Source organism: Pelodiscus sinensis, chromosome 25 (genome assembly GCF_052426305.1).
Source record: "Pelodiscus sinensis isolate ZL-2025 chromosome 25, ASM5242630v1, whole genome shotgun sequence".
Lineage (NCBI taxonomy): Eukaryota > Metazoa > Chordata > Testudines > Trionychidae > Pelodiscus > Pelodiscus sinensis.
Window position 1 is genome coordinate 13,824,334 of NC_143076.1, and position 15,971 is coordinate 13,840,304.

At 46.6% G+C, this 15,971-nt stretch overlaps 1 protein-coding gene across 8 annotated transcripts in view; it reads right to left on the bottom strand.

The window, feature by feature from the left end:
- Positions 1 to 15,971, bottom strand: part of NCAM1 (neural cell adhesion molecule 1) — a 287,961-nt gene that overhangs the window by 7,574 nt on the left and 264,416 nt on the right. For 6 of the 8 annotated variants that reach the window (XM_089773318.1, XM_089773319.1, XM_089773317.1 and 3 more), the window contains one exon: positions 47 to 254. In XM_089773318.1, the coding sequence (XP_089629444.1) occupies positions 47 to 254 (208 nt within the window). Of the gene's footprint in view, positions 1 to 46; positions 255 to 12,446; positions 14,678 to 15,971 lie in introns of those variants that run through there. The other 2 variants (XM_089773320.1, XM_075909679.2) reach the window with 2 other exon arrangements.

A 15,971-nucleotide genomic window follows, 5' to 3' on the forward strand; every position in this document is an offset into this window, starting at 1 on the left:
CAGCGGATGGGAGGATGGGTTAGAGGCGAGCAGAGAGGTAACTCACGAGAAGGCGGCTTTGCCCTCCTCCATGTCTTTGCCCTTGGCCCCGGGCCCAGACTTGCCACACAGGTTGACCGCGATGCACATCAGCAGGCCGCACTTGTTCAGGAAGTAGCAGGTGATGTCCACGGCCACCAGGAGCAGCACGAAGATGACGATGAGGATGCCCACGATGGCAGCGGTCCCCAGGCCCGACGTGGGGCTGCTGCTGGCTTTAGAGACCAAAGAAAAAAGGGGATGCAGTTAAATCAAGCTGCCGGGGCCTCTGGACAACTTTTCACTGGCATGACCAGGGCTGTGGGAGCGGGATACCAAAGGGGGATCTGGGCCCGCCCTTTCTAGGGGTGCTCTGTTATCGGTGGCACCTTATCCTGGCAATAGGCAGCTCTGACTCCTGCTGGGGAAGGAGCAGACAGGGTCTCCCACGGCTTCTCTCAGCTCGGCTGGGCAAAGGTCTGGAGAATTCACTGGCCAGGGTTCTGGAGCATGGGATGGACCAGGAAAAAACAAAAGGGCCTCTGTCTTCCCTCTGAGTGTTCGCCACAGGCCTTTCTGCAGGGCTCAGCCTCGCCTGGGCTGCTTGGAAACACAGTATAAGCCTGGCGCTGCCAATGTACAAAGAGGGGCACCGCGCAGAGGCATGAAGCCCGGGCTCTGAAGAGCGGCTGGCACGAGGCCACGCTGAGAGAGATGGCAGGGTCTCAGCACTGGTCTGTCCTTCATTGGGAAGCGGGGGGGGGGGAATGCCCAGAGCCCAGCTGACTCTATTACAAAAGGGCTTGTTGACACGTGAGGCTCGCCGCCCTTGCACATTTCCCTGGTCCCAGGGGGACACCCCCACAGCAAGTGCTCCTGGCTGGCCTACGTGTTTTCTAGCAGGGATGAAGCTGAAGGGAAGCAGCTGGGGGAAGATGGATTCACACGTCCCAGGATGGAGGGGCTTGGCTGTGGCCGCAGGGTTGTGCAGGACACTGCGGGAGGAGTAAGATTTTTTTCCCGGCGGTGATCTCCTGCTGCCCTCCCCTAAGAGTCAAGGAGCTGGGCCCATTTAAGCTCCACTTCTGAAGTCAGGCTATGGCTGTCCTGGACCCATGCAAACACAGAGACTGTTTGGGGCACATGAGCAACAACCTGCACTGGGATTTTTGCAAACAAAGGGGTTTGGGGAAGGAGGGAGTAGAGGAGTACGAGGGGCAGGGAGAGAGAAGGGCTAAGCAATGAGGCTTCATTTGGTCCTTGGTGGCCACAGGGGTTAGCACCTGAGAGTGGGGGAGAGGTGTGTGTGAGAGCATGGGCAGAGAGCTTGTGGCTTGCCTGATGTCTGATGCTCACATCAGGAGTGTCAGAATTGTACTTAATAAAAAACACAAGTGATTGTGCAAGACTATGACTGGTCATTCACCAGTGAAAACTCCCGAACAGACAAGGGATCTATGCCTACACAAAAGCACATGGATGCATGCAGCTACACATGCTAGGGATGTTAAATATCGGTTAATTGAATAGTCGATTAACCTCATGAATTCTTATCGGTAACTCGACTATTCTATAGCGCCCGGGGGTGGGGCCAGCAGCCAGTGCGTTGTGGCCCCACTCCCGAGGAACCCCCTGCCATGGCACACTGCTGTACCTGTATATAGAGATACAGAGCTCTGGTTATATATAGAGATACAGAGGCAGCAGCGTGGGGTGCCAGGCAGGAGCTGGTCCACGAGGGGAGCCAGTTTAAAAACCAGCTCCCCTCGTGGACCGGCTGCCTGTCACCCCGTGCTGCTGCCTCTGATAAAGAGGCAGCAGTGCGGGGTGGCAACAGCCCCTGTCTGTGAGGGGGAGGGGGCGTCTGAGCTCCTAGACCCAGCATGAGCCAGGACTGAGCTGGGCTGCCTGCCCAATCTGCTCTGAATACACTTAAAATGCAGAGCCACAGCGGGGGTCGGTCCCAGACGTGGCACAAGCCAGGACTGAGCCGGGCTGCTGGCCAGCTTGCTAAAACATTTACTGACGGGATGGGGGGGAATGCGTGTAAACGATAGCATTAACCGATGAGCTTTTGCTTATCGTTAATCGACGACACTATTACATCCCTAACACACAGACGTCCACTTGCAGCTGTGCCCCCTCCCCAACACACACAATAGCTGCCCTGGCTATATATAGAGTAAGGAAAGCAGAGTGCAGTCACTACTGTGTAAGTGCTCTGGCCGCAAACCTGCCTCACTTGCAACCACAGAAAGCACCAGGGAATTCTCAGGCTGTCACTCAACCTGTGGGAAAAAATAAAAAATGCCCAGGAAGCAGCAGGAGCTGAGTGACCGGATGAGATGGTTTAAGCCAGTGTTTCTCAAGCTTTTTAAAATAAAGTACCTCTTTAAAAATAAAATTTTTTTAGGTACCCCCGGTACCTACAGTTTTCAGACATGCACAATTTTTTTCTATCGTTGCAATACATTTATTTAAACATCTTAATCGTAGCCGGGCGGATGATGACATTTTTGGGTGTAAAAAGTACAAAAAGAATAAAGCGCTGTAAAACTTCAAACAAAAATTCAGTTTTCTCCAAATGTCAGCTGTGTTGACGTACCCCCCCGACTTCTCTCGAGTACTCCTAAGGGTACTCGTACCAATGGCTGAGAAACCTGGGTTTAAGCCATAGCACAATGAAGTCGTAGGAATCAAAAGGACTGGGCCCAAAAGGGTTTAATATGCATCTCTTGGCTAAGCGGTGCCTAAGGGATCTGTGATAAGAGACAAGATGGGTGAGGTAACGTCTTGTATTCGACCAACTTTTGTTGATGGGAGAGACAAGCTTTCCAGCTCCATGAAGCACTTGTGCAATGCTGGGAAACCAGGCTCTGCCTACACCGGCACCATCAGTGCTGAAACTTTATGTTGCTCCAGGGTGTGAAGAAAATCACCTCGCGAACCCGGCAGGTGCCAGTGTGCAGAGCGCTGTGTTGGCAGGAGAACGTTTCTCGCTGGCAGAGCTGACATCGCTCTCTAGGCATGTAAAATCTTGTTTGATTGGTTAACCAGTTAAACATCATGCTTAACTGTTTAACCAATTAAAGGGGAGATGGGGAGGGCACTCCAGAACAGCTGGACTGAGCAGCCCACCCACCCGCCGCATCTGGTCTGAAGCATCCCTTCCACCACAGGCAAGTGCTGCTCTGGATGTCCAGCGCAGCCCTGGACTGTGACGTGCCCTGTCCCAGTGCGGACAGGAAGTGCTCCAGCCGGGCTGGAATGCCCCTGTCTGAGGCAGAACCCACAGGGCTGGAGCAGCCTGCAGCCTGTGGCTGATTAACCATTAAGGGTACGTCTAGACTACAGGCTTCTGTTGACAAAGCGTCGAGACTACGTCCAGTTCTGTTGACAAAGCAAGCTGCTTTGTTGACATGAGAGTGTAGACGCAAAGGACAGTGTAGATGCAATAACGCCGTCTGTCGACAGAACTCTGTCGACAATAGGCGTCATTCCTCGTAGAATGAGGTTTACCGCCATCGACAAAACTGACGAGTTCTGTCGACTTTATGTTGACAGAACTCGGCGGTAGTGTAGACGCAGGTATAGTTTTGTTGACAAAAGTCCACTTTTGTCAACCAAACCCTGTAGTCTAGACACACCGTAGGAGCGGTGCATACCAGTTAACCGGTTAACGTTTTACATCCCTCAGAGAGCAGGTTCTATTATGTGGACAGGAGAGCTCTCCCCCATCCGGGCAGCTGTAAGCTCGCTGGCCTAGCTATGGTCTAAAATACCAGGGAAGACCTCCTGTCTGAGACACATGGGAAAGACTCCCAAGGAAAATGATAGCAGTGCCATTGCTGGAGACAGTTAAGTCCTATGGTAAAGGCGAAAGCCCCAGTATTGCCCTGAAAGGCCCACGCCAGCATTCTGCCTTGTTGATCCAATAGGTATTTTGGATTCTCTCTAGCTTGCCCTTCTCAGAGACCAGTCACCTGTTGCACAGAAGAACCAGGCATCCTGGAGGGGATTTCCTTGCCTTGTTTCATTGTTGGCTGGTTTTCCTGCTGCTGCTGACACTTGCTTGTACTATTTTTAAACTGTTTTTTCTGAGCCGACAGGGGGTATATAAACAAACAATCTGCACTGCAGAGACATACAACACAGCTCCTTGGGCAACATCCAGATTTCATCCCTGCTCCTGAATATTTTTATGTGCATGCTTCACTTCCCATTGAAGACACTGATAGAAATATCACTCAGCTTATGCCCAAATGTCTGAAGGAGAAGCACCTGAGATAGGAACATGATTTAGTTTCCAGTGCAAAGAAAATGCTTTTAATGTGGCCTACAAAACCTTTCAGTAAATGTGCCTGGTGACGGGGGATAGTGTGTTTCGTCTAAAGAGGGTGAAGCAGCATCGAATGGGTATGACTTGGTATTTGCTCTATTAGCCATGATCTGCTTGGGACCATTTCTTGGTCCAAATCTTCCCTGAAAATGTCCCCCATCCAGTACTACGGTGTATGAAACCGCCAAGCTGAGAGAACTTCAAGACTCAGAAAAGGGTTGGATGTTTCTGTGGCTAACAAGAACAGCTCCCCAGCCCAAACAAGCTGCACAGACGTACTCCCACTAACTTTCCTTAGGGCCAGGTTCTGAAGTTGCCTACTCTATTACATCTTCCTCAGAAGCATGTCTTGGGCCATGTCCTTGGTGCATGTCTTGGGCCAGGATGCCAGAAATGCCTCACATCCCACATCCCATGAGGGGCTCAGCACTTTAGAAATCAGAGCCTTCAGTCTTTAGGCACGTGTATCAGCATTCTCTGAAGTGTCCAGTTATCTCATATTTTCTCATGTCCCCCCTGGATAAAGATTAATATTGTGGGTGCTTTAAAATCCCACCTCGTGAGAGATACAAATTACTGGCACAAATTAAAGCTAAGGAGACACCAAATGGTTACTTCTTTGTACAAAAGTATTTCTTGTGCTGTTTGCTCTCCACACAGTCCCTGCCCCCTTAAAAGTGTCTAATCTTATCAACCATACTGGAAAGGAAGGATTAGACTCTTGTATTCAAGCAGGGAGATTGAGACACTGAGACATCGTAGAATCATAGAGCTGAAAGAGACCTCAGAAGGTCATCAAATCCAGCCTCCTGCCCAAGGCAGGACCAATCCCAACTAAATCAACCCGGCCAGGGCTTTGTCAAGCCGAAAAACCTCTAGGGATGGAGATTCCACCACCTCCCTAGGGAACCCATCCCAATGCTTCACCACCCTCCTAGGGAAATAGTTTTTCCTAATGTCCAACCTAGACCTCCCCCACTGCAACTTGAGACCATTGCTCCTTGTTCTGCCATCCATCACCACTGAGAACAGCCTCTCTCCATCCTCTTTGGAGCCCCCCTTCAGGAAGTTGAAGGCTGCTATGAAAAGTTGAACAGATCTTTGCTGGTGTAACCTGTCATAGCTTCACTGAAGTATCTCCTACAACAATAACAGGCAGGGGGTAAATAGAGAGGCAGGCATGTCCGTGACAACGACATTCTGCATAATATTTCTGTTCATGCTGCCAAATTAGGTAGAAACAGCATTTAATTTCATCCATTCCAAGCCCACAAGGAACCAGGGTGATGACCTAGCCTGACATCCTGCACAATCGCCCCAGGATTTTCCTGAATTAACTCCCATTTGGCTAAGGTCAATCTTTTAGAGGAACATTCAGGGTATGTCTAGACTACAGGCCTCTGCCGACAGAGACATGTAAAATAGGCTACCCGCCATAGTCAATGAAGCAGGGATTTAAATATCCCTGGCTTCTTTAAAATAAAAATGGCCACCGCGCTGTGCCAGCTCAGCTGATCGTCAGCACAGCGCACGAGTCAAGACGCGGATCGGTCAACAGGGGAAGCTTTTGTCAACTGCTCCCTTATGCCTTACAGGAGCAGTCGACAAAGGCTTCTCCTGTCAACCGATCCACATCTTGACTCGTGCGCGGTGCCGATGATCAGATGAGCCAGCTCAGCGCGGCGGCCATTTTTATTTTAATGAAGCCAGGGATATTTAAATACCTGCTTCATTGACTATGTCGGGTGGCCTATTTTACATGCCTCTGTTGGCAGAGGCCTGTAGTCTAGACATACCCTCAGTCTTGATTTTAACATTCACAGTGATGGCGATTCTAGCCTTTATTAGGTAGTTCTGGTGGTTAATTCCCCTCACTGTTACAGGTATACACCTTGTTTCTACTTTAAATTCATCTAGCTCCAATTTCCAGCCATTGTCTTTTGTGAGGCCCTTGTGTACTTGATCAAAGAGCTCGCTATTATGAAATTTCTGTTCCCCAGGTAGGGACTATAAACTATGATCATGTCGCTCTACAACCTTTTCTAAAAGAGAGTCCCTGGCTATAGGGCACGTGTTCTAACCATTCTTGTGGCTCTTCCTCTGAACCCTTTGCAAGTTATCAACAGGTTAGATAGACATCTGTCAGGGATGGTGTAGACTTGGTCCTGCCTTGAGGGTGGGGGGCTGGACTCGATGACCTTGAGGTCCCTTCCAGTCCTATTATTCTATGATCCTATGATCCTCCTTGAATTGTTGACACCAGAACTGGACACAGGCTTCCAGGAGCAATCACATCAGTGATAAACTTAGAGGGATTATATCCTCTCTACTTCTACCAGATATTCCCTTGTTTATACACTCGTCCTTTTCTCCAAGGGGATAATGTTAATGGGCTCAGGATCCCTTGGAAATGGAGATTTGCATGGAAATGTCTCTGCTTTTTGATCTCCAGTAGCGATGCCAGCTGCCACCGTTGTTTTTGCTGGAGACTGTCCTTGCCCTCCATTGTCCCTTGTTCTCTGTGGGAAGGGCGAGGCCAACCTCTAGTGCACCTTGTTAAAGAACAATTCCTGAAGTGGTGCCTGCTCCTTAATTTGACGAGCAGCCCTGTATTTATGTCCTCCATACTAGGGCTGGGCCAAGGAAATGAACAGAGCTAGGTGACTGGTTCTTAACCCAGCGAGTTTATGGTTTACAAATCCAGGATGGGAAAGGGTGGGGGGACTAGACGCGGAATCCTCCTGACCGCCATGCAGTGTCCAGCAGGCAATGCGCTCCTCCATGTAATGCCTTCTAATGGGAGGGGTGGGAATTCTGTCCCAGGAAAAATACCAAAAGCATCGGGTTCAACCCAGCTCCTCAACTGAGAGCTCTTTGCAAGCACAGCAGGGAGGCTTAGCACCAGGACCTCCGGGCACTTTAACTGTGCATCTTCCGTCTCCATGCAGAGCAGCTCATTTCTCATTCCCAGGCGGAAGTTTCAGATGAGCAGAAAGTTTGTTTGACAGACACACCACACCACACCACACACACACATACACGCTACACAGTTTGTCTTCTAGGATCTGTTTCAAGAGAAAGTCTATTAAATACTGAATCACTGAGGCATGAATTGTGAGGACAGTAGAGGAGGTACATATATGGCACCATCTATCTTTGCAAGGACCAAGGGTGATGAATTTGTTTAATTATGCAGCTTGATGCACAGTGCTGGCATGGTGAGGATTTTTCTAGCACAAACATCCAGAAGTGTATTTAATGACCTTCTCATGTAAGCCTCAGCAGCTGGCCCTGAGAATATCTTTTAGACAGAGCTGAGGAGACAGAGCGCCGTCTCAGCAGACTCCTGGTTCATGCATTGCAAAAGGGTTCAACACTTCTCCAGGGGTACTGGGGGGGGGGGTGCTCTTTGCCTGTCCCCAGAAATGCATGCAGGAAGGGGAGGACAAACTGGGCTCTCCATCTCTCAGGTCTAGCATTGTTCCTTCCACACAATAAGGTGCACTGGCCCAAAACCTCTTGTGGCGTGTGCCCAGAAGCGCTGGTACAATGGATAGAGGATGTGAGTCTTCAGGTTTGCCCCTCCAATGCCTTTCACCAGCAATAAGAAAATAAACAGAAAGCAACAGAATTGCATCCTTACTAAAAAACGAACCACAAGGAAGCTGGAGAGTGCCCTAGCCAGCACCATCTAAATATCAGTTCCCAATTCTGCTGCCCAGACCGCCAGCGTGTGCCTAGGCCGAGCACACAGGCTGACATCAGGGAAGCAGACGGTGCAGCTGTTGCAGTTGGCGGGAGTATTAAATTGCTGCTCTCGGGTGGATCTGATGAATCCTACGCCGGTGCCAAATGCTGCAGTTATTGTGCAGTGCCTCCGGAGGAATAATTCTGAGTAAAACAAGGAGCGCAAGTCGCTTGTTTTAAAATGCTCTGTGCGCACAGGCTGGTGGCAAGGAACCTCTCCCCTCTGGCTGTGTAAAGACGGCGCTCGCTGCTGCTCACCTTGGCCATATGGAATTCAGCTCCTTAATGGATTTAACCGAGCTGTCTGTTCCACCCCGCGGCCAGCCGCATGCTCAGCCCGTCAGGAGCAGTTGGGGAAGCCGATCCAGCACGCAAGAGCTGTGCCCAGTGGATTTCAGCCCCCATTACTGTTGTGTGTGAGCATCTCATAATCCTGTCGTGTTTCCCCCCCCCCCTCACTGCGCTCTATGTGCTAGGTCAGGGCTCTCATCCCTGTTTTACAGGAGAATAACTGAGGCTCAAACAGGTTAAGTAACTGTCCAAGGTATCTCAGAGGGTCTGAACCCAGAATCTCTTGCCAACACCTTAACCACTGGACTGTGACTCCTTTCAGTACACATGGTAGCCTTGGGATTTAGACAAGCTAACAGCCCCAGTTATGGGCCTGTATCCATTGTTTAATAACTGGGTAGGCAAGACACACCATCTGGCTGTGGCAGGAGTCGAGGGCCACGGATCAGACACAGGTTATTCGGTTAGCACATAGGAGGGCCTCCTGGTGTGTCACTGCCTACGGCAGCATAGGAAGAGAACCAGTCAACGTCGTGTGTCCCCATGACCCTGCTCTCCTGGAGTACTCAGGACCTGCTGTTGGTTGGGTCATGAATCTGCAGATGATGATGCCAAATTTCTGGAGTACAAGAATGCCCCAACTGCTTCCTGTCCACGGCTGTGTCTGGCAAAGCAAGTGCTGTAGGGCTTTCATTTCTGAGAATTCAGGGCCTCCCCATAACTGGGAGGTGATATAGGGGAGAACAACCACATAGGATATGTTTTGAATGGGAAGTCAGAATAATGACTGGATGTGAGGTGTGGGGGTGGCACCATGTCATATCTGGGTTTGTACAGCATCTAGCACAATGGGGAGTCATGACCCATGTTTGGGGCTCCTAGGTGCCAAGTAACATAGATAACATGTTGTCATAACCAGGAGTGCTGACCAGCACCTGGTGACTAAGGAGTTAACTCTGTACCTAGCAAGGTATCGGGTAGTCAGCCAATAACAATGCAGGTAGGAATTTCAAACTGAAAAAGAGAGTTTTCTCTCTTTTCTTTGTTCGAGATTCAGAGCAGTTTCTACCAAGTACTGAGAGAGATATGAGATGCTCTTCTCTCCAAGAACAGACTTCTTACAATGTGTAAGTAGGGAAAAGTTTAGCTAGCCCGTCAGGATTTATTGTTTTCCTTGTTTGGGGATGTGGAAATAATGTCTGAGCTTGCTAAGTGTTTTTTTCCTCAGCCTTCAGCCCAGAGTATCTATATCAATGGTGGCTCTCGCCATCTAGCCAATTTACTATGCTTGCAACTGTAGTTTTGTTTTGATAATAAAAGATTGTTTCTTTTTTCTAATTAAGCGGCATTGGTTGATTTTTGTGTCCTGGAAGGTCTGTCTGTGTGTATCTGCATGCCTGACTGAGGGGTCAGCTACTAGAGACTGCAGCTTGTTTTTCTCTTTTCTTTTTCAAGTTCTTTTGGGGAAAAAGAGATTGGGGTATCCTGGGGGTTGGTTTCAAGTGTCCACTCCTGTTTGTGGGGTCAAAAGCACCTGATGGTGGCAGCGGATTCCCCAAAATCTGGGTTTTAGTATTTTGGAGGGAAGTTTTTGTACTAGGGCCTATAGAAGCAAGGATTTAGAGTGCTCTTGCAGGCCACCAACTCCTGCATTCGTTGTGCCAGAATGGGGAACAGCCCTGACACATGTAAAACACACAAAGTGGCCTAATCTATATGGCCCATTTCCATATGAAGAGCATGTTTTTGCAAATTGCAGACCCAAGTCAATGGCATAAAACTGTCCATTTCCCCCCTGCATTTTTGCTATTCTGGGGTTGAGCATGGAATCTCCTCTATAGGTCAAACAAATGAACACAAATATGAAAAAAATCCATTGAGTCTTTAATTCTAAAGGATTGGAAAAAATCTTTCACGTTGATTAATTGTAAATGTTTCATCAATGGAACATAAGCTCCGGGCAAGAAAGACCTTTCGAGCCACTCTCACTTGACAATGTACAATAAAAAGTTCCATACACTTTGCTCCTCACATGCTTTACATGCATCCATCCTGTCAGAGGGCTGTACCACTCCGATATATCCTCTCAAAGAACGGCCCAGCTACGGTGTGTCTCGGAAGCATAGGTGTAGGCAGGACAGAGAAAGGACAGGACTGGACAGAAATAGACACTATTCACAGCGCTCGAGAGGGAGGCAGCAATGCATTTCAAGCATTCTGCAGAGTGTTTGGGGTCAGTGAGAAACACATGAGATAAATAAATATTCATTTTGGTGCCTCATGGAGAAAAGTTCAACTGAAGTCAGGTGAGCATAACCTTTGCTATCAGATACTTTCCTTTGCAGACACTTAAAAATATCCGTCAGAATAGAAACACAAGATTGTAAGTATTTCATTGTCTTTTGGGCATCGTTTGCACCAGGGAAAAGTAATGATGGCAAATTGCAAGCCTCCAGCATCTATTTCCAAAGAGAGTGAGATTTGCTCGTTAGGGCCATGGGCTGCTGCCCATGTCACAAGAGAGGGCCTGCTGCTGCTTAAGTTACAAGAAGTGGGTATTTCCATTGAGTGATAAAGGCCAGATTTATACCAGTGTCACTCGGTAGTGCTACTTCTGGTATACAATGTAAACAAGAGGGCTGTGTCTACACTGGCATGAATTTCCGTAAATGCTTAAAACGGAATACTATTCCGTTTTCAGTTTTTCCGGAAAAGAAGCGTCTACATTGGCAAGCTGCTTTTCCGGAAAAGCCCTTTTTCCGGAAAAGCATCTGTGGCCAATGTAGACGCGCTTTTCCGGAAAAGACTACTGGGCTGTCTACACTGGCCCTTTTCTGGAACAGTGTTCCGGAATAAGGACTTATGCCCGAGCAGGAGCAGAATAGTTTTTCCGGAATAGCGGCTGATTTTGTACAGTAGAGCGTCGTTGCTTTTCCGGAAATTCAAGGGCCAGTGTAGACAGCTCACAGCTTATTCTGGAAAAGCGGCTGATTTTCCGGAATAAGTGGCCCAGTGTAGACACAGCCGAGGAGCATCGAGCTCTGTTCTATCTCTGGAGGGCACTTCCATTTGAATGGAAGAGGGGACTGGACATACAAAGAGAAAGCAAGGGAACAAATTCCTACTTTGAAGGAAATATCTAAGGTACGTGGTTGGAATTTACTAAGGCTTCCTGTTCCCTGCACTGTCATCATATACGTAGCGTGTAGTGCCCTTGGTTTTAGGGGCTGCTGCATCTCACTGCTCTAGCTCAACAGTCCTCAGATGCACCTGGAAAGCTTTGGTAATGTCCTTTAGCCCAGCAAAATGCTTGATGGTGCTCAGCACGTAGCTGGATTATAGTGAGTCTCATCAGCCACAGTACCAGTGTCGAATTTAAGAAAGTTAAAGTAATGCCTGGATAGACAGCTTTGAAACCAAGCATTTTGGGTTTAAAACCAGCTGTGGGGCACCATGGAATTCAATGAGCCATGTGAGAGCCTGCAAAGCCCTCAAGCGCATTACATAAGGAGTCAATGACACAGGGTTTCGTTGTCTGATTGCTGCGGTCCTGTATTCCTTTTTGTCAGCATGATTTGCTTCTACAAATCTTGTATTTGCAAGGCAGATATCTGCCTAAACATCTAAGCATTTGTGCCAGCCTAGCACTCTGCTTTGTACCCAGAGTTCAGTGGTAAGCACCTCAAAGGAAGAGACAAGTGCCAATAAAGCAACAATTACACTTTAGAATCTATCAACTTTTGCCTCTTCTAGGGTGGAAACCCTATGGATTATCATGTGCATGACAATCCCTGTAAACTGGGAGCAAAGACAGCAGTGACATTCTTTCGTTTTGTAGCTTTCAGGGGGAAATTTTCCTTATAAAAGGGGTTTTACTCCTGCATTTGATTTTACACAGTCCGGCAGCAAATTCTGTTCATGGGATGGACAGCTAAGAGGAAGCCCATGAAACGAGCAAGAAAACTCACCTACAGAATAAACTGAAATACATTAGACAGTTCAATTGACTCAATATTGTTATTTTAATAAGGGAAATGTAAAAACAAAAGAAAGGCCTGACATTAATAACCAATTTAATGAAATATCGTAGAATAAATATTGAAGGTGTGAACACACTAACTTAAGTGGCATGCCCACATACTACAAAATGTGGCATGGAATTGAAAGTGGCTACGGGAACTCAGGGTGCTTCGTTCGCATTACAGCAACCTTCAGGGAAAACTACTGTCTGCTGCATTAGGACAATGCAATGTAACAGAAATTCCCAGCAAGATTCCCAGGAAACCACAGCTGGAAGTTGTGCATTTTCAATTATGGCGACTGTGTATATGGTCAAGAACTATGCATAATATAACCGTATAACGGCTAACGCTAGGCACAAGGAAGACACACGGATGTTTGTTCTTATGGCACCTCCTGGGCGTGAGCCTCAAGGCAGTCCCTGATGAGGTTCTGAGTAGGAAGATTTTCCCAAAGACACCTTCATTACATCTATTGAAAAATGCGTCTTCCCTAAGAGCCTCCATATGAAGTTGGAGTGAAATGCACATGTAACTAACCCCCTCCCGCATACCTCGTATGCACACATATCAAGTGATCCTCTGACTCTAAAGGCATCCACATCCATCTTTGAGCTACAGACTGATCGCACTGCCCCAAGCAGAAGTACATAAACACTACCATAGAAAAGATCACAAGGGTTTTTAATGGAACTCAGTGTTGGATAGTTTATACAGTGCAAAGCATTTTGTTGGTAAGTTGTCCCTTACTAAATGGAAATGTGTGTGTTTGCGTGTGTGCGAGAGACATCTGTATGAATATTTGTTTACAATTCTAAACAGAAAAGAACATTACAGTTTCCAGCAAACAAAGTCTGACTAAATTTTGAACACAGACAAGATGTTATATGAAGTGCATAATTTCATCATTAGACATTAATCTGGGGGAAGGGTCGGCTTGATTATGAACCCAACAGGGACGGTTTGGTTAGAAAGGAGATTAATCCTGTTTTAGAGCTTTGATAGCAGAAGACATTCTGTACAGAAGCTTCCTAACTGTATCCAAAACACTCTTCCAATTTCATCCTTTACTTCCCCAGATCCTTGCAGAGAGAGAGCTGTGTTCTCAGAAAGGTTTAAAGGAGAGGCATAGCCGAATGGCTTTCTCCATTACAAAAACAATTCACGAGGGACACCACATTAAAGAAAAGGAAAGTCCATTGAAATTGCTAGAATGAAATGCGATACGCAGGACTCAGAGAGGAAGCTGTATATATTGCATCAAATTACACCACAGATTAATCCTGTCTGGTGGAGTGTCAAATGCACAGTTAACCATGAATATTATTAAGATTCAGTAATAACTATTTAGCCTGTCAGATTACTTGTTCCCAGCTAATCTTTTCAGTTAAAGGGAAGAAAAGCCGTATCTATATTGATTTGAGAATACAGTAGTGGATAGCCAGACAGAACATTGGACAAGCATCCATTGCAAATCTGTACACTCACAAACTGTGTTATGCCCTGAACCTCTGTATGTCATGGTCTTGATATGCCTGAATCCACCGGGGCCTGTGAGGCTCCAAGGATTTCACCATGTGAAAGAAAAAAAATTAAATTCCTCAATGCACGTCTCAACAAGACATATTAGGTCAGACGACTGCATAAGAGGAACCTGTGATGACCATGTGTTTTATTCACACACAAAAGCCTGTTGAAAAAATAATCTCCAATTCAGGTATCCAATGTGGCTATAATTGTCTGTTTAGGCATACAGATGGGGCTTTAGAAACCTTTTTTATTATGGTTATTATCTTTGTAATACCATTCACAGGTACGAACAAACAATGGTGATTGGCAACAGATGTGTGAAAATACCAATACAGATCAGGTTTTAAAAGCTTTCATTATCGCATCTTCCTATAAAAAAGCCAACAAAAGATTTTTCTTTAGATCCATTTAAAAAAGGGCAAATTCAATATCAGCAACACAAAAATTAAAAAGAAAATGCTTGGTTTAAACTTCTTTTATCCTCCTTACAAAGTACTGAATCTTTCCAATAAAATGATCGGTTGTGTTTGTTTTCTCTTGTACTGACATGATCCTCTGAAGGAAAATCTATCTGCTTCCACACCATGGTAGGAACCCGGCCTTTTTAGGCCAATTTGTTTGTTATGGTTTATTTTTGTTGTTGTAAAAAGTTTCTAACAGAGCAAAAGCAGAGTCACTGCAGAAAGAAGCAATGAGACAAAGGAGAACGACGTTGATGGGCTTCCCAGGGTCGCTGCAGGTGCCAAACAATGGTTCCCAGGAGGGGGAAAATGGTTGTTTAAAACAAATTTGGTGCATGTGGCAAGTGTGGATGTTTCCCGTGAGGTCCAAGGTGACATGTATGACAACAGACACAGGAAAGGAAACGAGGGAGGAGAAAGAAAGAAAGAAAAGGGGAGAGAGAGAGAAAGAGACAGAGACAGAGAGAGAGAGAGAGAGAGAAAATAGATAAAAAGAAAAAAAATTAGGTCAAATATAGAAAACATAAGAATTAAAGGTTTATTTAACTTAGTAAATTAAAATGGCCAAAGATTAGAGAAGGGCTTTAGTGCAGTAACACCAGCTAAAAGGCCGACTTGGTAGCTCAGCAATGCCAGAAGCAGCACAGCAAGTTAAAATTCAGAGGGTGAGGGGTTAGCGAGCAAATGGATCAAAATAAAGGATGGAACAGGAGGCTCAAATGTGGAACATGAGAAAATGATTAGCTGGTATTTGAAAGGACAACACTGCCTTTTGCTAAGAAAAGACCTTTTGGAAGCAGACACTCCACCTAACAGCCTGTCCACGTCCTGATCCAGTGCTCACTGCACTAAGCATTTGGCTAATAGATACACTTAATCAGAGCCTTGCAAAATGCAATATGGATGTAGGAATAACATGCTGCCTTTTCTTTGGAGGAATCAAGCCACACTGGTTGGAGTTGTTGTAAACTACCCTCAAGGATACTGATTTTGTAAATACTTTTCATCCGTACAGTCAACTTGAGAACACCATAAAACAGGCCCAAGGACAGACTCAGGGGATTACAAATAACCAATATGTGTTTTATCTACATGAAAGGTTTTCTTTATAATGTCAGAAGGAATAGTGCTGAGTTGGAAACATTGACTCTATCCCTAGGTGTGGGGAAATGAAGGGCTCATTCAGAAATCAAAAGGGAAATACTAAATAACTGGCTATGAAATAAGTGAATGACCCCAATGTAGAACCAGATCCGTGGGCAACGTGAGCTGGCATTACCACGCTGACTACAATGGATTTATATGAGCTGGAAATTTGGCCTGGTGCTCTTCCCCATCTGCCCACGGAAGCTCTGAATCTGCTAATACTTCACAGGCCAAAGGTGAACCATGGTTCTAAACAAAATCAAACAGCTAATGCAACAAAATCTTCTGCCTACTGCAGGTAACATGAATCATTTCATTGCAACTCTCTCCTTCTCCCCGGAGTGCAATGCTTTCATTCTGAGGAGCAGAGAGCCCAAGTGCTGGGCTATACTGGATTGACACTGAAGTAAACTACACTCC